This window comes from Procambarus clarkii, chromosome 63 (genome assembly GCF_040958095.1).
Source record: "Procambarus clarkii isolate CNS0578487 chromosome 63, FALCON_Pclarkii_2.0, whole genome shotgun sequence".
Taxonomy (NCBI): Eukaryota; Metazoa; Arthropoda; class Malacostraca; order Decapoda; family Cambaridae; genus Procambarus; species Procambarus clarkii.
Genome location: NC_091212.1, coordinates 9,735,079 through 9,760,900, shown reverse-complemented (window position 1 = coordinate 9,760,900; position 25,822 = coordinate 9,735,079). Strand labels below are relative to the sequence as shown.

Genomic DNA, 25,822 nt, shown 5'->3' with positions numbered 1-25,822 from the left:
ATCTTGTTTCTTGATAATTTCTTGTCTACGATGGCAGCGGTGGAAAATCGCGGTATGGTTGCCTTGATAGAGCAGGCTGCATCGAGTTTCTGCCTTGAAGATTGAGTAGTGGTGCTCCTTGATGCAAATGCTGCACTTCAGGACAGGGCTTTTGACACTTGTTGGTGGGGTTGGAGAACTCATAGTACTTGAAGTACTGTTGATACCTGGTTGATGGGGTTCTGGAAGTTCTTCTACTCCCCAAGCCCGGCCCGAGGCCAGGCTTGACTTGTGAGAGTTGGGTCCACCAGGCTGTTGCTTGGAACGGCCCGCAGGCCCACATACCCACCACAGCCCGGTTGGTCCGGCACTCCTTGGAGGAAACAATCTAGTGTTATATATGTGTATCATGTGAATTCGTTCCTTCTTCACACATTAGGGTGGGATCTTGATGCCATAGCAGGTGAATCATTGTGTGTTAGCCTGGCTTTTCTGGTGAAGTTCAGCTTCACTGTGTAACGCCTGCCTTCGACACCTCTGAGGAGACCAACAGCAGATACCGTCATGTTCTGGTTTTCATCCCGAATGTTGTTGATGATATCTCCTAGGCAATTTTCCGTGATCCATTGGCTGGTCTCGATGATAAAGACCAATCTTTCGGTTAGGAATTGGCATGGAATGTTGAAAAAACAACATTGAAGTTAATTTTCACCTCCTTAGCTGTGGCAACCCAGGCTGCCACACAAGGTTTCTACTGCTACTGCATCAAGATATCACCCGACCAAGTAAAATAGGAACGATATCATGAGTTCCAACATTGCTTCAAGTGCTATGAGCTCTCCCACCCCACCAACATATGTCAGTGTCCCCGTTCAGAAGTGCAGATTCTGCGCCCCGGACCATCATTACACCATCTGTAATACAAACCTTTGCTGCCTGCTCTGCAACGGCGATCACTCGGGAATTTTCTACCACTGCCGTGGCAGACAGGAAAAATTCAAGGCCCAGGTCGAAGCCAAGAAAGCCAAGCCTCTAACTCCTCCACCAGAGCCCGAAGTACAATCCCAGAACGTCAGCTCCCACTAACAAACCAGAAGACTTTCCAGTCCTACCAATCATTAGCAACTTCCACCAGACAACCCAATCTTCACACTGGGGATTCGAGGCCATCCAGTACCTTCACAGCCCCTTGAATGTGAATGACATGCAGTTGTTGTTGTTTTAGATTTAGCCACTCAGAATGAAATTTTCATGTAGCACGGACTATGGCGAGCCCGTGTCACATGCAGACATTATCCCTGGTCTTATACGACTATCAGAGAGGATTGCCGGACCAGACCCTCACCGATCCTTCATGGAACTGAACATGCTATACCTAGCCAATGGCCTGGATCTCATCATATCCCCTGATTCAAGTCTCACTACCTCCCCTACCACACAAGGAACTTTCACAAGATCGACCACTAGGTCGATCTCAACTCAGACTCCAGCTCTACCAAAGACCCAGGCTACACAAACAACAGCATCCTCCACATCCAGCCTCCGATGCTCCCACCATCACTATCTCGGCAGATGCACTTGCAGACATGCTGTCTCTGACCACAAACACTGCCACCGAAATGACCAACTTCTACTGCCAATCATTGACTCGAGAGCCGAATGTTTTGCAATGATTACTGACTTTGCCGATCCTTAGTTTTTGAGGGTGACTCTTTTAGTTTTTGAGAGTGTCCGAGTGAATTTGAAGTTTGTTAAGTTCTAATGACTTGAAGTTGACCAGTACTAGATACTTCAACGTTGTGGAGTCTAGAGAGACTGATATAGATAGTCTTTAGAGACTTTATCCAACTTTAAAGTCAAATTGAGTACAACTAAGTTAACCACATTAACTTGTATGCACTTTACTGTAGACTGATGTATTGATGTTCCTAAGTTTAATTTAAAACCACAGGACTGCGATGACCGAGGTAACTCGTTTAGCAAAAACTGTGCATGCTGAGAAAACACCAATTTAAGATTTCGTATCTATTCAAATCGCGCACGCGGTAGGTTGGGTAAGAATGGACTCCTGGGACTTCCAGTGAGAGGCAGTCATCCTGAAAAAATTCCCAGATTTCCCTAGGGCTGCTGGCTGGATCAGTTTTGAATGAACAACCATGGGTGGTGCACCCGCTTCTGGCTCTCAATTCCCTGTCAGCCACAGTGTTGAAAGATTGCACTCCATCAGGAAATCTCGCTTCATGCAGGTCGACGTTCAATCCCCGACTGTCCAAGTGGGTGGGCACCATTCCGTCCCTTCGTCCCATCTTAAATCCTTATCCTGATCCGTTCAAAGTGCTGAATAGTTGTAATGGCTTGGCGCTTACTCCTGATAGTTCCCTTCTTTTCTCCGTCGTTGAAAATCAGACATTATTGTTGGAAGAACATAGGGGTCATGATACTGATGAAGCTAGGTACGACGGGTTTGACGGCTGAGTGGGCAGCGCCCGAGATTGGTAGACGTAGGGTTCCAGGTTCGATCACTGACAGAGGCGGAAACAAATAGGCCGAGTTCCTTTCACCCTGATGCCCCTGCTCACCTAGCAGTAAATAGGAACATGTGAGTTAGACAGCCGCTATGGGCTGCATCCAGGGGATGTGTAACAAAAAGGAAGCCTGGCTGAGAACTGGGCCATGGGGACGCTAAGCCACGAAAACATCTCAAGACAACCTCAAGAAGAAGGAACAATAAGGACCTAATACAAGAGCTAGATACAAGTGATACAGCACCGATGAGGACGATACAGCGAGCGTATCCAGTAGTGGCTGAACGCCACCCATGTCATCTCCAATTTATATAGATGATACTAAAGATGAATCGTTTTCTACGTTCAATGATGATGCGTTTGATAAAAGTAGCATAGATAGACAGAGTGTTAGTGGCTTCCATGGTAGTGTTTACTGCCAGTCGTGGTGACGGCAACACATGGAGCACGGGTGAATTCGCGAGGGAGGACTGTGATAATTTTGTAACACAATCCACATTCTGATGTTGGTGTTGCACCCACTTTCCTATATACAGGTGAAGATATGAGTAATACCAGGACATAGTTTTGTCATTAAGCTTTTCCTTGCTCTTTCCAAGAATACCTGGATTTTCTTAATCCTACTTTACAAAGTGCTCTTTTCAAGAATTTATGAATCTCTTCCAGAATATCGAACACCGCACCGAAGCTATCATCACATGAACACTGCAGTACATCTGTCACATGGACACCGCACCGTAGCTATCATCACATGAACACTGCAGCACATCTGTCACATGGACACCGCACCGTAGCTATCATCACATGAACACTGCAGCACGTCTGTCACATGGACACCGCACCGTAGCTATCACCACATGAACACTGCAGCACATCTGTCACACGGACACCGCACCTGAGCTATCATCACATTGACGCCGGAGCCCGTGTATCACATGGACTCCGCAGCATAGCTATCATCATCGCATCAGCATTTCGTTTTGGGTGAGAAGTCAACATATGCTCATTGAAAATAAATAAGGTTATTGTGCGCTGTCAGAAGTGACTATGACTATTCATGAGGTATTCCGTATGACGTGATACACACATACCGAGGGCGAGGTTAAGCTCTGAGTAACATACTCACTCCTAATGTAGCGTCGTGCCTGGGAGAGGGTTCGGTCTGGACACCAAGAGCGCACCAGCAGCAGCTGACGGAACATGTCGAGTGAGCGAGAGTACCCGCACGGCAGCTCCTCCTGTGGTGGGGTGACAAGTGTTACTGTTGGTCGTGGCTTGTACCTGCCCTCCTGTGGTGGGGTGACAAGTGTTACTGTTGGTCGTGGCTTGTACCTGCCCTCCTGTGGTGGGGTGACAAGTGTTACTGTTGGTTGTGGCTTGTACCTGCCCTCCTGTGGTGGGGTGACAAGTGTTACTGTTGGTCGTGGCTTGTACCTGCCCTCCTGTGGTGGGGTGACAAGTGTTACTGTTGGTTGTGGCTTGTACCTGCCCTCCTGTGGTGGGGTGACAAGTGTTACTGTTGGTCGTGGCTTGTACCTGCCCTCCTGTGGTGGGGTGACAAGTGTTACTGTTGGTCGTGGCTTGTACCTGCCCTCCTGTGGTGGGGTGACAAGTGTTACTGTTGGTCGTGGCTTGTACCTGCCCTCCTGTGGTGGGGTGACAAGTGTTACTGTTGGTCGTGGCTTGTACCTGCCGTCCTGTGGTGGGGTGACAAGTGTTACTGTTGGTCGTGGCTTGTACCTGCCAGTCACCACCATAACATAGGTTAGTCTTCCATGGTAAAATACACCTCAACTCTTGTACCAGTTTTCCTTCCTTTCCAACTTCAAATTAGTTATATTATACTTACATCTAATCAGATGTACATTGTGTGGGGTAATGTATACAGTAATTTTCATTAAATTATCTTACCTTCAATCGACAGTTTCATAGGTTTGTTTACATTATTTACATACTTCCACATTGGGTAGTTTATATTACTGTAATATTTAATTTGCAATTAGTTCACTCGGTACATGATTAAATTAAAACTAAAGTATTTGGTTAAGTAAATTAACCGAAGTCAATTCTTAAATTAATTAACTCGATGGACAAACTTAATGGCGTTTACTTGTATTTAATATAGTAATTACTCTAATATCAATTCAAATTATTAATTAAACAATACAAGGAAAGCCTGCTCAGGTGAGGGACCCTGACGTGCCGAGGTGGAGAGCCTCCACACACAGTACGGCTGCGCCAGGCCTCCCTCACACTCTGGGATCCTGACGTGTCGAGGTGGAGAGCCTCCACACACAGTACGGCTGCGCCAGGCCTCCCTCACACTCTGGGACCCTGACGTGTCGAGGTGGAGAGCCTCCACACACAGTACGGCTGCACCAGGCCTCCCTCACACTCTGGGACGCTGACGTGCCGAGGTGGAGAGCCTCCACACACAGTACGGCTGCGCCAGGCCTCCCTCACACTCTGGGACCCTGACGTGCCGAGGTGGAGAGCCTCCACACACAGTACGGCTGCGCCAGGCCTCCCTCACACTCTGGGATCCTGACGTGTCGAGGTGGAGAGCCTCCACACACAGTACGGCTGCGCCAGGCCTCCCTCACACTCTGGGACCCTGACGTGCCGAGGTGGAGAGCCTCCACACACAGTACGGCTGCACCAGGCCTCCCTCACACTCTGGGACCCTGACGTGCCGAGGCCAAGAGCCTCCACACACAGTACGGCTGCGCCAGGCCTCCCTCACACTCTGGGACCCTGACGTGCCGAGGCCAAGAGCCTCCACACACAGTACGGCTGCGCCAGGCCTCCCTCACACTCTGGGACCCTGACGTGCCGAGGCCAAGAGCCTCCACACACAGTACGGCTGCGCCAGGCCTCCCTCACACTCTGGGATGCACTACACCTCATACAACACTTGCCAGGCAATTGATTATTAACATCAAATCGTCAGTTGATGATTACTCTTATTATATTCATTAGTGAGTGTATAGACTCGAGGCGTGAACACTCACACGCGTCTTGTAGTAGTTTACTTCTCATGACCACCTCACACACAGCCTCCTCTCCCTCATCTAATGTAAACTGACCTGATTAAACTAATCAACTGGAAACGGAGATTTAATTATCATTAAGCATAATGGGTCGGAGTTGAGTTTGTTAAACATGGACCCGAACACCGGTGAGCAGTTATCAACGGTGTAAATCATCATATACGTTACTGTTTATGAGAGTCACGATAAGCAATGGCTTCGCGACCCTCCTGCCCGACTTTCTAGTCACAGCAAAGATTAATATATGTTGATGAGTAATTGAATTACTCATTCAACTACTCTAAAATTGAATTAATAATATTTTACTCAGTTTTTTAATCAGTTAAAGTTTTAAACCCTACTCTCTACCAAGGTACTCTCTACTACTTAAATATACTGACTCGATACATCCTTAAAGTATTTTGATTTAGTCTCTGCACCTCAATTTAAGGAGATATAATTGAACAATTTTTGTTCTTCACTTGTTCTGTGTTGAGGTGGAAACAACTGACATTATCCAGAGAAGTTATTGCCCAGTAATAACTTATTTTAGGTCATACACAATTTATGAGAATTTTGACATACATCAATTTATGCATAATATATATATAAAATATATATAATATATATATATAATATATATAATATATATATATATACATATATGCATCTATATTATATATATATATATATATATATATATATATATATATATATATATATATATATATATATATATATATATATATACATATATGCATCTTAGCTCAATGCTAAGAGAATTGAAGCTCAAAAATATTTTCAATATCACACACATGATTGTGGCATCTTGGTGGAGAACACGTGACAGTGGCATCTTGGTGGAGAACACGTGACAGTGGCATCTTGGTGGTGAACGCATACTAGAGAATGTCTGTATTTTATCATTAGGTTTCATGGCATAACTTTATATCCCTTGGTCGTTAATTACACAGATCTTCTCCTCCTAAAACAGTACCTTTTCATGCCAGCTTTTAATTTTTTTGTGTTACATGATGGCTAGATAGAGCTTCAATAACTTTTTTCATATATAAACATGAGAAATTTGAATATTTCTTTCGATTTAAAGTAAACGTTGTGGGAGAGCATGACTATTGTGTTCAGTGACTGAGCATGACTATAGTGTTCAGTGACTGAGCATGACTATAGTGTTCAGAGACTGAGCATGACTATAGTGTTCAGTGACTGAGCATGACTATAGTGTTCAGTGACTGAGCATGACTATAGTGTTCAGTGACTGAGCATGACTATAGTGTTCAGTGACTGAGCATGACTATAGTGTTCAGTGACTGAGCATGACTATAGTGTTCAGTGACTGAGCATGACTATAGTGTTCAGTGACTGAGCATGACCAGTGTTCAACAACAACAGAGAGCATGACCAGTGTTCAACAACAACAGAACATGACCAGTGTTCAGCAACAACAGAACATGACCAGTGTTCAGCAACAACAGAACATGACCAGTGTTCAGCAACAATAGAGCTTGACTTGTGTTCAACAACAGGAGAGCATGATCAGTACTCACCTAATTGTGCTTGCGGGGGTTGAGCTTTGTCTCATTGGTCCCGCTTCTCAACTGTCAACAGGTGTACAGATTCCTGAGTCTACTGGGCTCTATCATATCTACATTTGAAACTGTGTATGGAGTCAGCCTCCACCACATCACTGCCTAGTGCATTCCATTTATTAACTACTCTGACAATGAAAAAATTCTTTTTAAGGTCTCTGTGGCTCATCTGGGTAATAAGTTTCCACCTGTATCCCCTTGTTAGTGTCCCACCCGTGCTGAAGAGTTTGTCTTTGCCCACCCTGTCAATTCCCCTGAGAATTTAGTATGTGGTTATCATGTCTCCCCTTACTCTTCTGTTTTCCAGGGACGTGAGGTATAGCTCCTTTAGCCTTTCCTCGTAGCTCATTCCTCTCAGTTCCGGGACGAGCCTGGTAGCATACCGCTGAATCTTCTCTAACTTTGTTTTGCATTTAACTGGGTATGGACTCCAGGCTGGAGCTGCATATTTCAGGATTGGTCTGACATAAGTGGTATACATGGTCCTGAACAATTCCTTACACAAGTTTCTAAAGGCAGTTCTAAAGACAGTGTTCAGCAACAACAGAGCATGACTATTGTTAAACAACAACAGAACATGACCAGTGTTCAGCAACAACAGAACATGACCAGTGTTCATCAAGAACAGAGCATGACTAGTGTTCAACAACAACAGAACATGACCAGTGTTCAGCAACAACAGAACATGACCAGTGTTCAGCAACAACAGAGCATGACTAGTGTTCAACAACAACAGAACATGACTAGTGTTCAACAACAACAAAGCAGGAGAATTCACACATTGACCCAACAATTTACATTTAATGTTACTCTGAAATAAAACACAAGACTAGTTTTCACCTCCTCTGGCTTATCCTTCTCGAACCAGAGCCTCCAGTCCTTCTCGTTCTCGGCGATCTGGTCGAGGATGTTGTTGAACTGGGGCAGCTTACTCAGCTCCACCAGGTTGAGCCAAGTTATATCCAGGATCCAACGGAAGGGCTTGGGCTGCACCGTCTTCAGATCCAGCGACGCCCCGCCCTGCAAGAGGCAGCACCTTGTAAGCTAATGTTAAGTCTTAGCGTGCCGGCAATACAAGTTCGAATCAAAACACATTTTTATTATTATATTAACTGAGTAAAGTTACATTAAATCAACTTAGTAAAGTAACATTATATAAACTGAGTAGAGTAACATTATATCAACTGAGTAAAGTAATATTATGTCAACTGAGTAAAATAACATTATATAAACTGAGTGAAGTAACATTATATCGACTGGGTAAAGTAACACTATTTCAACCGAGTAAAGTAACATTATATAAACTGAGTAAAGTAACATTATATCAACTGAGTAAAGTAACATTATATAAACTGAGTAAAGTAACATTATATCAACTGAGTAAAGTAACATTATATTAACTGAGTTAAATAATATTATATCTGAGTAAAGTAACATCATTTCAACTGAGTAAAGTAACATGATATAAACTGAGTAAAGTAACATTATATAAACTGAGTAAAGTAACATTATATAAACTGAGTAAAGTAACATTATATTAACTGAGTTAAGTAATATTATATCAACTGAGTAAAGTAACATTATATTAACTGAGTAAAGTAACATTACATCAACCGAGTAAATTAACATTGGTTTATTGAAGGCCGAGAGTGACCGTTTGCTTTAAAATCAAATGAGGCTAGCAGAGGCTAGTTACAATTTCAAAATTAATATCTTTTCATAATATTTTTTTAATTATAAACGCTGTGATCCCGTTGGCCTATTTTCCAATTGATGCCCCGTCTGATCTATATGTGAAAACCCAAGTAATTATATATTACCAACTGAGTGAGGAAAGAGAAACTTGGAGATATTGGGGAGGGGAGCGTAGCCTCATATTTAGGAGTGCTACTGTGGAGGAGCGCGGAGAACTGAAGATTTTTCCTTTGGTACTGGTCGTAGGTGATTACCCTGATGATCACTGACGTCACAAGGTGACCAGGATTGTTACATATAATCACCTTGACATCTAACGATCTACCTCCCACCCACTGGGGACAGAGTACTAGTGAGTCCTCAGGGGAGTTGATGAGATCCCTGTGTTTTTACTAGAGCACATAAGGGTTAACTGCTGACTTCAATACGAGGGTAGAGGAGTGCTGGGAAGAGAAAAGGATAATTTCTCAGTCTTGAGCCCCATAACCAAAAAAGTGGACACTGTAGAGAGCAGTAACATTGTCATCTGCGTCTCTCTCAAAAACATACTGTTCTTCTCCCCCGTTACAGTCATTCTTTAAGACATATTATTGAGTTTTTAATGTCATACAATGAATGATTCATATATTGAATCCTTGTGATTTTATTAATGAATATGACCGAAAGGGTGGGATTCGATTACGAATCTCCTATTTTTCTTATGTTTTTCTTCGCTGGAGAAGGACGTTGAACCTTCTCAACATTATCAAAGTCAGAGTTCCACTGGTTACAAGTCTTTGGGCTGCCGAATCAAGTCAGGGATCAGGTGAAGGTGAAGCACTTCACTTAGTTGCCAATAGCCTATTGCAGTTTACTAATCTCCTATGTTTCCATGATGGCTGGGTCAGTTTGTCGTATGTTTAGTCTTGTTTTCGAAGACGGGAAAGTATTTTGGTGTTAGTTGGCTGTTGATAGTTCGCTAAGTTTCCTGGATGTATACTGTAATGCCTCACTAATGTCCAGTCTTCTATTGTCGTTGTATTTATCGATTATTTTTGTTGTTGTTTATCAGGATATCTCTGGTGATGATCTGATTATGTGTAGAAACCAAATGCTCCATGATAGGGCCTTGCTGTTTGTGCATAGTTAGTTGTCTTGAAATAGATGTTGTCTTGCCTATATATTGAGTTGGTTTGGGCTGACAGACCCCACTTGGGCATGTGAAGGCATCGACAACATTTGACTCAATCAACGATGCTTTGTTTGGTGTCAGAAGAGTTTTTCATGAGCAAGTTGGTGGTCTTCTTCCTCTTATGGTATAGTTTTACTTCAGTCTTTTGGTTGATGTCAGTAGGAGTCACACTTCTGTTAATAATTTTCAGGACTCTCTCCCCTGTTTTATGAGCAGTGACGAAGAATATTCCATAGGCGTGCTGACTTTCCAGAATATTCCATAGGCGTGCTGACTTTTCAGAATATTCCATAGGCGTGCTGAATTTCCAGAATATTCCATAGGCGTGCTGACTTTCCAGAATATTCCATAGGCGTGCTGACTTTCCAGAATATTCCATAGGCGTGCTGACTTTCCAGAATATTCCATAGGCGTGCTGACTTTCCAGAATATTCCATAGGCGTGCTGACTTTCCAGAATATTCCATAGGCATGCTGACTTTTCAGTTGCTTGTACTTGTTCGATTTTGCTGTTTCCATGTGGTTGGCCACATTACCTGCTAGATCAGCACCTAAATGTATGAAGGTGTCAGTGAGAGTGGAAACACATGTGAAGTCCTACACAAGCAGTTTACCCCTCTTCCAGGAGGTATATTGTGGTGCCATTTGGGCGAGGCATGGGATCGTCCAGGTTTTGGACCATATGGATGCGAGATTATTTCTGCTGGGCGCTGTGCTGAGGCAAGGCTCCTCATAGTGATGCCATTAACTTCGTTATCTTGCATGTCATACCTTGGAACTTCCACAGTACATCCCATGCAATCCATATAGGTCTCCTACCACCTTGTTGCAAATACACTTGTGAAATACAGCGTGAATTAAGACACTAAGGCGGAAGGTCACTGCTACACAGAAGGTTTCTTAATCTAGAAGTGTGCCTGTACAAACATGGGTTCTGCAGAAAGAAAGTCCCTGGCATGGGGGTTACCCACCACTCAGATGCAGGCTTTCTCCTTATTTGATATTTCAACATTCAGCACGGCATTAATTATTTTCTCCACTAGTGGGCTGTTCCAGCTGGACCGTTTTTTTGGGGGATGTAAATTGGATGCCAGGGCTGCAAGGGCATCCCACTGATTTGTCAGTGTCTGGAAAATGGTGCAAAGAAAACTCTGACATGTAGGATGCATGGTTTGTCAAGAAGGCCAATGAAATCCAAGGTTATGCAGACAGTCACGACATCAAGAGTTTCTATGTTGACCAGACCACACACTAAAAGTTGAAGGGACGACGACGTTTCGGTCCGTCCTGGACCATTCTCACAATCGACTTGAGAATGGTCCAGGACGGACCGAAACGTCGTCGTCCCTTCAACTTTTAGTGTGTGGTCTGGTCAACATACTTCAGCCACGTTATTGTGACTCATCGCCTGCAAGAGTTTCTATAATGCCCTGAAGGCTGTAAATAGACCACAACCATTTATAGGCTGTGTTCCATTTATAGCCTTCGAGCCTGAGGATGGAGGTTCTGCTTCCCTCCTCCATGCACATGGGACTCAACTACTGACAAAGAAAAAGATCTTGGACAGATGGGTCGAACACTTCGATGAGGTCTTTAACCGCCCTGCCTCAATCAACAATGAAAGACAATTGTGTGTCTATCTCAAGTGGAGATTAACCAAGATCTTGATAAATTTGCCAAAGACGTAGTAGTCAGAAAGACCTGCAATTTTGTTTGTGCAAATACTGATATATAATTATATCAGTAATATATAATTGAGAATCACACAAAGATCTTCAATAATATTTCATAATAACAACAGTCCCTTAATTACATTTAAGATCATTTAGAACTTTACAGGGAATATTCTCACTTTAATAAACTTCATGAACTCTTCATGAGAGACGTGGCCACACTGTAGGTCGATCTTCATGGCGAGGAGCAGCGTGAAGAGGAACTTGTGGCGCTCGTAAAAGCCCCGGCAGGTGTTCTTCCACACCTGGTGGGTCAGGTACCTGATGATGTTGCCGATCCTTGTCTTGGGAGAGTTGCTTCGGTCAGACCTGTGGGAGGAGGCTCCGTCGTTATATTGATTGTTGCCGTCGGAGGCGGCTAGTTTATCGTGCACCCTATACTCATCCTGTGAGCAGTAGCGCAAAAAAGTAATACAGAGAACACAAGATCTTTATCAGAACTCAACGGGGATTATTACGTAAACAATTACATCTATCCTGAAAACTTTATAATTATAATGTCAGCTAGTTGCAGAGGTTTTGTGTTTCAATAACAATGTATTTACAATTATACATTAATGGTAAGTCTTTATGCTAATACTTAGCTGTTTTAGCTATGGAGGTATAATAGTAGTAGTTATACACGCGAACTTTCCTGAGAGACTCACTAGTCACTGTCGGAGGAACTAAACTAGTGATAATACTCGGAGGTTCACTACCCACTATAGGAGACACCAATTGAATTTTGTGAAATTTTTATCACGTTCATTGTGAAAAGTAGTGTCGTTACCTGATCATGGACATGTCGAAGAGGATGAGAAACTGCCTGAGGGAGGTCTGATACATGCAGGAGACGGCTGCCATGTCAGTGATGAGGAAGTATAGTATGGACCCACGAGTGGCAACGGGCCGGTACTCCTCGCGAGCGATGTTTATCTTGCGCTCAGTCTCAGAGGCCACATGAAGCTTTGTGCTCACGTCCTGTGCTGTCAGCTTGGTGTCCTGAAGCACTATGATCAGGTCCTCGTCGTCCACTAGCGAGCCCTGGTGGTAGGTTAGTGATCTGTCTGTACAAGTGTTTAATCAACACAAATTCACCATATCCACACTCAGTCACCTACCCAACAATGACAAGAATGATTTGATTATTGCCTTCGGAGGCGACAAGTTTATTGTGCACACCATACTTATCCTGTGAGCTGTAGCGCTAAAAAGGATTGCAGAGGGCACAAAAGGTCCTTTTTTTAAGACGTCAATGGACATTATTACAATAACAATTACATCTATCCGACAAACCTAATAATTATACTGTCAGCTAGTAAGGGAGATTGTTCCACTTCAGTAACTTTGTATTTACAGTTAATCATTACACACTTATGTAAGTCTATTCACAAATATATTATTGGTTTAGTCACAGAATTATAGATATTACAGGATCAAATGAAACCTGCAGTTTGTTATTATTGGTCTTTACTACCTGCGTCTTAATCTCATATGTAATTTATCTACGGGAAGCGAAATATGGATACAGTACAAGTATTTCAGATATTTGTATTCTTAGTAATAATATGGTTTGCCATTTCTTACAGCGTGAGTTTGCATTCATCTCTAAATGGCTCAATTTTATTAGTTAAGATATAATTCTCAAGTGAGTGTCCTTGTCTTTGTTCTCACACTTTACACTTTACTTCATCTTGACACTTACACAAGCCAAACTGCCAGAGATACTTGTAGCCAAGTCTTATTTGAGCTGCGACAACGTCTGGTAGTATGTTGATTTTGTTACTTATCCCCATAAACATGTTTTGTATGACATTTCATTGTGATGAACAATTGACCTGGTAGTTCCAGTTTCCACTGTTCCGCTTCTTCAAATTCATGTAAGAGTTCTGTCTAGTGACACTTTTAAGGGTCAGACCAGACCCTTAAAGGTCACACTTTTATTTGATAACTCCAAATTCCGTGTAATATTGCCTTTATTAACTGCAGTCTTAGCAAGAGCATCAGCTTTATTATATTCCTGCAAACCAGTGTGAGTGGGGATCCACTATACTTTAATATTTATTCCCCTTATTACAGCCGATCCTCCAGTTTTGGCAAGGAGGACCACCTGCTTACACTGGCATCCACCCTGAGGAAAGTCTGCCCCAGCAATAGGGTGGGGTGGTGTCGCCATGACTTGCATGCACAGCGCCGATCCAGCACTGCCTGCTGGCATTCAGTGGTGGATCACGGTGCCTCACTGGAGATCTTGCCACTAGTCCTCTTGAAGTGCTGAGAGCCTTTACTCAAGAGGGACTCGGAGAGAGCATCCAACGATCCATGCAGATCCCAGTAACTGGGGAAAGGGTCGACCAGTCATCTGTCTCATAGCCAAGCTACCCATCCTCTGAGAACACCTACTTGGATCTCTACGTGCTCAGAGAAGGGACGAACAGTGCCCCTGAAGGAAATGATGTTGGGTAGGTGATCATTACCCAGATATGGCCCGATCCATATTTGTGCCATCGTAAAGAAAGGAGGCAAAGAACAAGCATGGAAGTGTGCCCACTGAGTGGGTCTATCCAGGTTCCCAAACCTTGTGGCGTAAGTAAGGAGAGGTCTGGGGAATCAAAGAGAAACTGAAACAGGGCTGTGTAATACCCCGGTACCGTGAAGGAAAGATCGTCAGTAAGCCAAGTCTCACAGAGTCCCATGACCAACGGTGATGAGCTAGCGAGAAAATTGTGAAGGAATTGCATCTTCTTGAAAAGGTAACGGGTATTCCAAAACACCACAGTATTATCAGGATGGGGTGCCATTATCCCTGAAATACAGCAACTAGCTTTCCACCTTGTGGACAGACATCTCCAAAATAAGAACCAACAGAAAAAGCAATAAAACCCTCATACAAGGTAAGCAAAATGCAGGGTATTAATCACAGCCAGTCCAAAGGCTGTAGAACAAAACTCCTCTTTGCCTAACAGAAGCAGCGATAGCTTGCTAAGCCTCTTGCCAGGGCCTGCGACCAGCAGGTGCTTCACTCTGGGTCTCATATTCTACCGGTGTCACAATCACCTACGAAAGCACCTAAGCTTTCCGAAGGAGAAAATATATAGCACTCATCAGGACTATCCGATGGAGAAAATATATAGCATTTATCAGGGCTATCCGATGGAGAAAATATATAGCACTCATCAGGGCTATCCGATGGAGAAAATATATAGCACTCATCAGGGCTATCCGATGGAGAAAATATATAGCACTCATCAGGGCTATCCGATGGAGCAGAACCTCCTGATCGACGGGTGTGTCAATGACATTGGTGCTGGCTACCCTGCCCTCCTAACTGGATGAGTTAGGAGAGTGCCGAGTGTCGGGTCTCTGGTCGGGACTGAGCGTTCATGTCTGTATCCGTGGTAGAGTTCGTCGATGTCGAGGCGACCCAGGAGGAAAAATCTTTTAGTAGCCTAAACATATGAGGCATATGGCTGGGACAGGCAAGAGCGTCTGTCTGCTAGACTACCTGAGGAAAAACCCGACCAGAGGGATCCTGGAGGTGAGAAGAAACAGTAAGCTGATTGAGGGCACTTAACCCCTGGAAAAGCTCTTGTCAAAGGGTTCCCACTGTTTTTTAATTGATATTCAACTGTAGGGCCTCAAGGTATACTGGGCATCTCTTGGACGTGACTGTGTGAGGGGCATGGCATAAAAGGCAGCGAGGTCTGGCAGATCACCCTTCAATATCTCTATCTGTATGACCTATGTTGCCGAAGTTTGCACAGCATGCTGCATTATGGCAGGTGACGTGACTATGGCCCAATAAATGGCAAGCATAGCACCGTAACACAAGAAAATTGTATGGCTGGACCTGATATCAGGTACCGTATAACATCACACAGTCAGGGAGGGGCCCGTCGAACTCATAAACAATGGATGTCGGCCCTGCTGTTCCGTGAATCTTGGTAACTTCCAGTAATCCCACTGAAGCACCCTCTAACACCTTCAGAGTGGCTTGTATGTCATTAAGGGTCGGGTCAATTGCCCGATCTTCCTATACCAGTCCCGAGACTCCTCCTCCTGTGACAATACTTGTCGGCACCTGACAGACCAGTTCCGCAACTTGGTAGTGTCTGATAGCCGGACATGCAACAGAGCCTCCACAATACCGAAGCCTGGATTGATTTACTTAAGGTACATGGATTCGTAAACACACACTGACCTGATATTGACTGAATTAGGACAACCACAAACTAGGAATGAGGTACCACAAGAGGAAGGTCTTCTGAAGGTGAGAATATTCTCTTAGCATCTCGCTTTAGGGCAGCGTACGGCAGCCATTAGGGAGGCTCTGACCTCCACTGGTGTTTGAGTAACTGCAGTACTCACACAGTAAGTGTTCCCCGGGTAACTACAATGAGCACACACCAGACCAAATGACCAAGATTTTGACTAGACCTAGAATCAGTTCACTTAAAGATATAATCACTGGAGCACTAACTCTGGACAGAAGAGCCTCCAATAGCAACAGTTGGACCCATTGTGCGATAAACACCATCAATACATTCGATATAACAAACACAGTCACTGAGAAGGGTGTCGACGAAATACATGCAGACTTTGTTATACAAGCCCCTTGGGAATTTCCACCAGCAGACTTTAAGATTATGGTTCTTGAAGGAAAAAAGAACCAGACAAATCCTCATCTGCTAAGTAACATTGCACAGATGCATATAGAAGCAAACATGGCATCCGACAGCTTCACTTACTTCACAGATGGATCAGTAAACCAGCAGGGACAAGAAACCGGAGCTGCAGTTAAAGCAGGAAACTCTGTAAATAGTTGGAGGCTCTCAAATGGGTGTTCAACTTTACAAACGGAGATGCTAGCCATTTAAAAGGCTTTGGAACATGCTCTTGCTGAACACCGACAACATGTTATCATACATACAACTTCGAGAACCGCCACTGAAACATTACAACAAGAACACATATGTGATAACATACATCTGATCACAAATGTCATATCATTAATGCAAACATTCAAACGACAAGGCCGATGGGTACTTATCAACTGGGTGCCAAGTCATGTGGGAATAATAGGAAATGACATTGCAGACGAAGCTGCAAAACTTGCTACTAAGAGGAGAAATGTAAACATTTACATACCACAGAGTCTATCACAGATTAAGAAAGTAATTAGAAACAGAGCAATGCAAAAGATGTACAGTGACCACAACACAGCAGTTGCAACATCAGGATCTGCGGGTTGGTACAAGAATTCAACCAACTACGAACCACTTAGTTTGATGAAAGGGAACAGTAGAGCAACAGAAGTACACTTATATCGCATCAGGCTTGGATACCCATGTGCATGGGAAATAAGCTTACAGGTTCCGGAAGATGAGAGGAAATGTCAGCACTGTGGAGAAATGCCCGACAGACCACTGGAACATTATCTAACACAGTGCACAGTTACAAACCCATTAAGAATTCAACTTAGATTCAACAGAGCAGAAGAAGTTGTTAAACACATATGGCAAAATCTTACTGATGCGACCATACGAGTCATAAATACTCATACTCCGCCCAAGTAAAACAGAAACAAGCAACACTTAGTGGGCCAGTCGGAGGGTTGGGGCCCACGCAGGAATATCCCTGAAAAAAAAAAGAACCAAAAAGCTAAGTCCAACCCCTGCAAGCACAACTAGGTGAGTACTAGCCCAAAGAAGCCAGCTGAATTCAAACATGAGGTACCCTTGAAGTGAGGAAAGAATGCCCAGCCAGGAACGTTCAACCCGAACACCAAGATGGCAGTCCGTCGCCAACTCTGTATTTAATTTAAAGATTGTGTATGTGTTGTAGGAGACTTAATGAAGCAGCAAGTTGAGCACGAGGGTTATATACCAACATACCTGGCACACTTTTACCACATAACGTGAGAATGAAATCAATATCAAAAGCAGACAAGGGGCCTGGTAGCCTGGTGGATAGCGCGCAGGACTCGTAATTCTGTGGCGCGGGTTCGATTCCCGCACGAGGCAAAAACAAATGGGCAAAGTTTCTTTCACCCTGAATGCCCCTGTTACCTAGCAGTAAATAGGTACCTGGGAGTTAGTCAGCTGTCACGGGCTGCTTCCTGGGGGTGGAGGCCTGGTCGAGGACCGGGCCGCGGGGACACTAAAAAGCCCCGAAATCATCTCAAGATAACCTCAAGATAGTTTGGGCCCTACGATACATTTCTCCCTCACCCGTCCAAGAAACTGCTTGTCTGTTACCTGGACGGAAGTGAGACGGAAGAGCAGGTTGTCCTCCAGCTCCTTCATCCTCCTCTTATTCTCCATCACCTCCTCTATTAGTGCCACTCTCTCATTCTCCAGCTCGCTCTTTTCCGTCCTGATCACTCGACCTGTCAAGCAAGACAGGATGTGGTGTAATTTGCTCAGTTTTACCTTAGATTACGTCATGAATGGTAGCTTCATTTTGTATAATAACGCATTTGGTCTCGTCCTGCAGTGAGTTACTATATGATAGCTATGTAATTCTGTTCTATATATAATGCTTGTGAAAAGTTAATTTCAATAACAATTGTGCGATAAATAAGAGTAAAAGCCGTAGTAATAATAATAACGAAAATAATAATAGTTATAGTAATAATACTTTTCAAAAGAGGTATGAGCTAATATATTATACAGGATATTACACCTGTAAATATGATAACAGCATAAGGCACAGCTGTTCCTCAGATTAATTGGAAATGTTTATGAACTAAGGTGGGTCCCTCTACTCTAATAGTGCAACAGGGCGACATATATCACAAGGAAGCATATATATGCATAGAGATGCCTGATTAAGATGTTCCTTCCTTACCCAGGAGCTGGTCTTCGAGACCGTAGACTGTAACGGTGAAGTCAATGATGGCCGTCTTGGCAGAGACCTCAGGGGCGTAGGCAGGGTTGGAGAGTTTGGTGGTGATGTAGAGCATGAAACCCGGCATCACGTCGCACTCCTTGTCCCCCACCACCACCTGCCAACACCATCTCTACCTCACACTTCACAATATTTAATGTTTTTAAGACTCAGGTGTGACCCTGGTAGAGTTTTCGGATGCCCCAAAACTACATAACTCTTCATCAGTCATATTCTGTGTAATGCCATTGTGAGTTTCAGTTTGAATTTTATTTATCACTAGTAGATATGTTCAAATAACATGTACATATGACAATTTAAATCTTCTTTGCTCTAGAGGAAGAAGGAAAAGTAGGAAAAATTTATTAAAGGTATACCTTTAAGATGGAGCCAGATTTGATAAAATTTCTCTCTAACAGGTTGTCGAGGACGGGGTCGAGCTCCTCCTCGACGTCCTCGATGAGGAGCGGTCGGCCCAGAGAGAGCGAGTCCTCCAGGTGGGTTCGGAAGTACTTGTGGTTTAGCGAGGAGATCTGTAAAAGGAAGGCACATCACGGGGGTCAACTACAGCTTATTCGATGGGGGTCAACTACAGTTCAAGGGTTGGGGTATGGGGTCAACTACAGCTTATTGGATGGGGGTCAACTATAGCTCACGGGTTGGGGTATGGGGTCAACTACAGCTCACGGGTTGGGGTATGGAGTCAACTACAGCTTACGGGTTGGGGTATGGAATCAACTACAGGTGAAGGTTTTATATAAGTTCCGCTACTTCCCACGTGATGGAAAGTGCATAAAATGTAAGTGGTTCACTACCACCCACTGGATGAGTATGCTGACATTTCCTCTCATGTTCTGGAACCTGTAAGGGGATTTCCTATGCACATGGGTATCCAAGCCTGATGCGATGTAAGTGTATTTAAGGGGGCATATCAATGTAAAATTAAAAGTGGTTCAATTTGCTTATAAATTTTTCTATAAAATGGTTATAGAAAGGGCTGCAGCTGGTCCAAGTTTCATCATCACACCCTAAACAGAAAAGGAGAAAAAAATAAACAACGAATTATGCAACGAATTTTCAAATAGTTTCAGGGAACACATGTGTCAACTAAAATCATTTCTGTAACACTCAGATATTAAATTAAGCACATAATAAAGGATTCTAGTGATCAGTTTTATCAAAAAAGTGTTTAGTGCAATAATATAATTTTTCAAAGTTACCCTTCTAAAAAAATATGCAATATATGATATTTATAAATTTTTATAAAATCAACAAATAGACTTTGGACTAAAATGTCTACTAGATTCTGTAGAAGCACAAACGCTACATATAAGGTGTAATTTGCATGTAAATTGATTAATAAATGAAAGCTCTGAAGTAATTTGAAGGTGTAAATTACTTTCCAGAGTAAAATAAAGATCCAAGTTCGGCCACCTGTAGCTGAGCTTGACTTCGACAGATTTCGTTCATAATTGGCACCCTTGCAGATAGGCATCCATTGAGCAAGGTGTGCAAGTTTCATGCAAATCCCTTGATAACAAACGAGAAAAAAATATTGGCCCAAAAAAAAAAAAAGAAAAAAAAAAAATTAAAGATAAATATATTGCACATACATATTACAATTATTACAAGAGTTTGTGCTTCTACAGCACATAGTAGACATTTTAGTTGACACATGTGTTCCGTGAGATTATTTGAGAATGTTGAACATTCGTTGCATAATACGTTGTGTATTTTTTTTCTCCTTTTCTGTTTAGGATGTGATGGTGAAACTTGGACCAGTTGCAGCCCTTTCTATAACCATTTCATAAAAAAAAATTATAAGCAAATTGAACAACTTTTAATTTATAACGATTTAGAATGATATGCCCCCTTAAGGATGTAGCCGATCCATGATATTCAAATAGCATGGAAAATAATTCGCAAATTTCACAATTTACTGGGACTGGAAAAATACAATTATCATTAAAATTGGAGCACTCCGACTATTCTGCTGTCTATGGGCATGGGATGGGTACTATGGGACATACTATGGTACATGAGGAAGGGTTGGTACCTGGTGATAGGTAATAACTAGAAATCTACCACAGAGGAACTATGAACATTAACAGCATAGGAACTATGATCCTTTAGGTATATAGGTACTATATTATAGCGAGAACGGATTGAATTATTACGCACAAGATCAAAAGACTTGTAATTAACAAAGGCATTTTGGTGTTTGTACATATCAACTATATATCATCATCATATCATCACACAAATTAGTCGACTTCATATATATCAACCTTGTATGCATGCCTAAATTAACAATCAAACGTCTCATCATACCCTGCTCGTAACCTTTTTTCTGCATTTAAAAAACGTTCGTGTCTAAAATTATTCTGCAATTGTTACCTAAATATCTCTTAGTAATTTTTTTTCTTAAACAATATGCACGATTTGCCTAGCTTGAAGGCTTCATTAATGATTTGTATTGCATTAAAAGCAGCGGAATACATGCCATCGAAATTGTACTTATTCTTACTATTCATTTGCTATGTTAATCCCTTTCTGTAAAGTATTTATTCTTACTATTCATTTGCTATGTTAATCCCTTTCTGTAAAGTATTTATTCTTACTATTCATTTGCTATGTTAATCCCTTTCTGTAAAGTATTTATTCTTACTATTCATTTGCTATGTTAATCCCTTTCTGTAAAGTATTTATTCTTACTATTCATTTGCTATGTTAATCCCTTTCTGTAAAGTATTTATTCTTACTATTCATTTGCTATGTTAATCCCTTTCTGTAAAGTATTTATTCTTACTATTCATTTGCTATGTTAATCCCTTTCTGTAAAGTATTTATTCTTACTATTCATTTGCTATGTTAATCCCTTTCTGTAAAGTATTTCTATTGTTGTGACTGACCTGCAGCTCATTCATAGCCTCTCTGTTCTTGATCCATATTTTACCCTGGCCTTGAGGGTCGATGAGGAGAGGATAGCAGGAGGCTTTGCTAACAATGAGTCCGTTCTGGATGCTGAGCTCGTCGTTTGGCAGACCCTGCAGGTTCCACTCCGATACCTGTACCGTAAAAACAATCAATAGTGAAGAAGGATTTGTTAGTGAAGCCACTAAGATATTTACTTACACCTATTTAGGAAAAAAACAGCGTTGAATGTAATGAAACGCCATTTCTGGGTGAGTCCTGGAGGCTCCCAAAGCTAACAAACTGACATGTGCCATATTTGTTTGGTGCCATCAGTTTCTGGAGTTCTGTGCCTACCGAGGGGCCATGAACCAGAACCTGGCCCCTCTCTGAGAGGCACAGGGAGCAATGGCTATAAGAGCACTCTACATTTAGAGTTTGTAATGTCTGCCAATGACTAGAGAAGGCACCCAGAGAGGTAAACGAACTAATATAAACCCCAAACTAGTTAAAATTGCGACTTACATCCAAACAGAGTCAAAGAACTCCCCCCCCCCCTCCCAAAGAAAAAATGGCAAGCAATCGTCATTCAATTAGTGCCCCCTCCCCCTCACCTCCCCCGACAGGGGGATGGGAGCCCGCTCAGGTGATCTGGCCGCACCACCCTCAGTTCATAGAATGATGAAAAACCGCCAAGGGAGGGAGGGTTTGTGTCAGAGAGCCTCCGGGTTCACCCAGAAAATGGCGTTTAATTACATTCACCGCTGGTTTTCTGAGAGCCCCGTCGGCTCCCTGAAGCTAATTACCCACAGATAAGTAATAACAGAGACTTACCTGGGAGGCGGCAGCACTGGAGCTCTAACAACGGAGACAACTGGCCACGACACACGCCCCAAAGCAACACAAGGCCGCAAAGTGCCTGGAACATTGACAAGATATCTGGCGGCCAGGTCCCTGTTCGATTTCCAAAACCCCCTATCCCGTATTTCGATCCAACACATATTACCAAGGACAGTAGCAAGAGCTGCAGTCTTCCTCACATCATGGGCACGAGGGTAGACCGCAGGCTGGCTAGACTTAATAACCCTGTAGACAACCTGAGAGTCAGGAACCCTTTAACAGGGAAACCTGGTCAACCTAGAGTGCGTACCCTGTCGCTGAAGCAGTAGCGCACAGGTAGTGACGTAAAGTCACAACCGGACACAACACATGATGCTTGCCCGGACGAACCAACCAAGCATCAACAACCCATGGACGCCTCTGCAAACAAGCTGTCTCATTCTTCGTCAGAAAAGAAGGAGAAGGCTGCAAACGAAGAAATCGATCCCCCAGGACCAAAAGCCCACAAGCCCCTGCATTGGAGAAGAGTATGAAGCTCCCCCAACCCAATCCCCCAGAGACTAAAGCCAACAAGAACATGGCCGTAAGAAAATAATCACGGACCGAAGAGGCAACTACAAACCGAGAAGAGAGAAATGAGAGCACCCAGTCCAAAGACAAGAAGGCTTGGGCAGTGTATGAACCCCGAATGCAAGCTGGAGCAACTCCGCCAGTGCCGCACAATAAGAAGCGACAGTATTTGGCATAATTCACTTGTCCTGAAAGAGCCAAGAAAGAAAAGACAAAACAACTGGAGCAGACACCAACAAAACCCTAAAAAGGGAAAGGAAATGGCAAAAAGATTGCCAGGAGACTTCATGCTGTCACTGAGAGGAAGACCTCAGGTGGGACACTATCATTGAAGTCACCTGATCACCGTACAAATAGCGATACACCTGCATAAAGAAAAAAACAGAAGCAAAGAGTGAAAGAATGAGTCGAACCAGCGAGGTACCTCCCTGGCCCAACCTGCTGAAAAAGGCAGAACAACTCTCAAAACAAATGGCAGAACAACTGGGAGTTCGGACACATGTTCAAACTTGCAAGTAGCATCTGAAACCAAGGCTAGGCCGGCCACCAGGAGAACCCATTCTTTCCCGAAAGGATTCGAGCCACACCAGAGCCCAAAGCAAGATCTGGATCAGGGGATGAAGATACATGAACCCCCACCTCGACCAGTCTTGCCGGAAAGCAGTGAACACTCGACCTGTTGGGGAATGGCGCCACTTATTCATGGAGGCGCAGGGACCAAGCCAACGCAAAGAGATCCACCTCCGGGGACATCCGAGAGCAAAGGCCCGAACATCCAACAAAGTCAAAGGAAGAAGGCGGCGTCGAACGTCGACTTCGTTGAAACAGGAAGAGAAATGAAGTGAGACAGGCCATCAGCTAGGACGTTGGACACCCCCCCCCTGAATGTGATTGGTGTGGAGAGCTAAACTCCAAGAACACAGCAGAAGTGAAATGACCAGCCCCAAAGTGCGGACCACAGAGAATCTCTTCCCCCCTTTCCCAGTTGAGACAATGAACTACAGGAGAGCAGTCCAATGGAGGTGAATCCCGAGGCAACCAAATACATCTTATCGCCTGCCTCACCTCCGCAAACTCTCGCATCGTGCTGTGAGCCCAACGACCATCACCGGCTTGATGAGCGCTAGTCACAAAACCACAACCGAAAGACAAGGCGTACATGAACACATCGAGCGAGTGAAAGTGAAGATACTGAACCCTGAAAAACCTGAAGAGAAAGTCAGAGATGCAGCGACCGACGTAAGAACTTAAAACAAGACGGATCCATTATCGAGACATAAACCAGGAAACTGTAAACCTCGATATGAGAAATCCGAGAGGAAGAAACCTCTGGAATGATATATCCGAGGAACCCAAAGGCATCCGGAAACAAACCCATTGTGGGGGGGGGGGGGGGAGCAACACCCACCTCAATTTCATACAGAGATGGAGCATACGAAAACCCCCAGCCCTGCGACAACAAACCCTGCCCAGACAGCACAAGGGCATAAGCAAGATCAAAAGGTGTCCAAACACTACAAGCACACCCCTGGGAACCACCTGATACAGGCTCTGGGACAGAGCCCATATCCACTCCCACTACCCTTGAAGAAAAGGCAGTGTCCCAGGGAAAAGCTACACAGAGAGGAATCTGCTGGGCAGATTCTGAAGCCTCGGTGGGGAAATCGAGCTCAACCTCCATCCCCAAGTCGGAAGGGGCAACTCCCGAAGCCGCCTGAAACCTCGTGGCAACAGAAAAGGAGAACAAGCACAACCTTGGATAGCGTAATGGAAAGCTAGGCAGACCACCTCCGCCAAGGTAGCGAATATGCGCCAAAAAAAACGAAGAAAACAAAAAGGTCCCCAAAGCAGTACACACAAACCAACTGGTCTCCATAAAGAATCGTCGGCTGTCGCTGATGCAAGTTGCGCCAGCCACAGTGCGCTCCACCCAGCAAAAGCCCACTCCCTACATGGGGCAAGGCGGAAAGCCCAAGACCGCGGACAAACCCTAAAGGCGAGAACACCAGCAAGCGATGAAACTTTCAAACGAAAGTGAGACCCCGAACATTCCAGAGAAGATAATTCTGACACGCAAGGGAAGTACTGACTGAGCACCTATAGAAGATAGCCCTAAGTGCATGCAGCCCAGACAACTTAAAGAACATCTGGCCATAACCCCCCACACAGATGGCAAAGTCACAAACGCCAAAGCCAGACAATAATTCGAGGCCAGAAAGGACATCTGGACACCGGAACATTAGTCAACGAACTGGTGGCGGTGCAGCCGAGGACTTCCGCCTGAGCGGGCTCAGATGCCTTACCCCCCCACCCCCTCCCCGACAGGTGCGTTAATTGGATGACGATTGTTTGTTTCCTTGTGGGGAGTTCTAGGGCACTGTTTGGACGTAGGTCGCAGTTTTAACCAGTTAGAGGTTTGTATTGGTTCGCCTACCTTTCTGGGTGCCTTTCCCAGTCTATGGCAGACATAACAAACTCTAAATCTAAAGTTCTCATATGTGCATTGCTCCCTTGACCTCTCTGATGGGGCCAGGTTCTGGCTCGTGGCCCTTGGTAGGCATATAACTCTAGGAACTGACGGCACCAAACTAATAAGGCCAAACTATTATAATATAAACTAATACATCGGCTTCTGTGGGAGCCCACAGAAAACTAAATTAAATGTAAAATAAAATCAACATACAGTAGCATTGTCGATAAGCCAGGTAGTGACGTCGAGGTCTCCAGTATAGGGAATGCTGCGAGAGTTGAAAAGGGAGCGCCAGGCTTTGGTCATCTTGGTGCGGTACTCTTGGTTGAAGGGCCCCGCATACGACAGGAACGCCGTGGTCATCAGCACGTCCCCTACAAGCCTGAAGTTAGTGGCATAGTGCATTGAGTGTTAACCTTAAGGG

General features: G+C 43.9%; 1 protein-coding gene across 1 annotated transcript in view; it reads right to left on the bottom strand.

Moving 5' to 3' along the window:
- The window catches only part of LOC123769681 (Dynein heavy chain 1), a 299,861-nt gene that overhangs the window by 34,296 nt on the left and 239,743 nt on the right, over positions 1–25,822 (bottom strand). Inside the window, 9 exon segments of the mRNA XM_069308664.1 lie at positions 3,631–3,742; positions 7,981–8,160; positions 11,858–12,047; positions 12,508–12,761; positions 17,975–18,105; positions 18,567–18,723; positions 18,983–19,138; positions 21,518–21,673; positions 25,612–25,780. Of these exon segments, the coding sequence (XP_069164765.1) occupies positions 3,631–3,742; positions 7,981–8,160; positions 11,858–12,047; positions 12,508–12,761; positions 17,975–18,105; positions 18,567–18,723; positions 18,983–19,138; positions 21,518–21,673; positions 25,612–25,780 (1,505 nt within the window).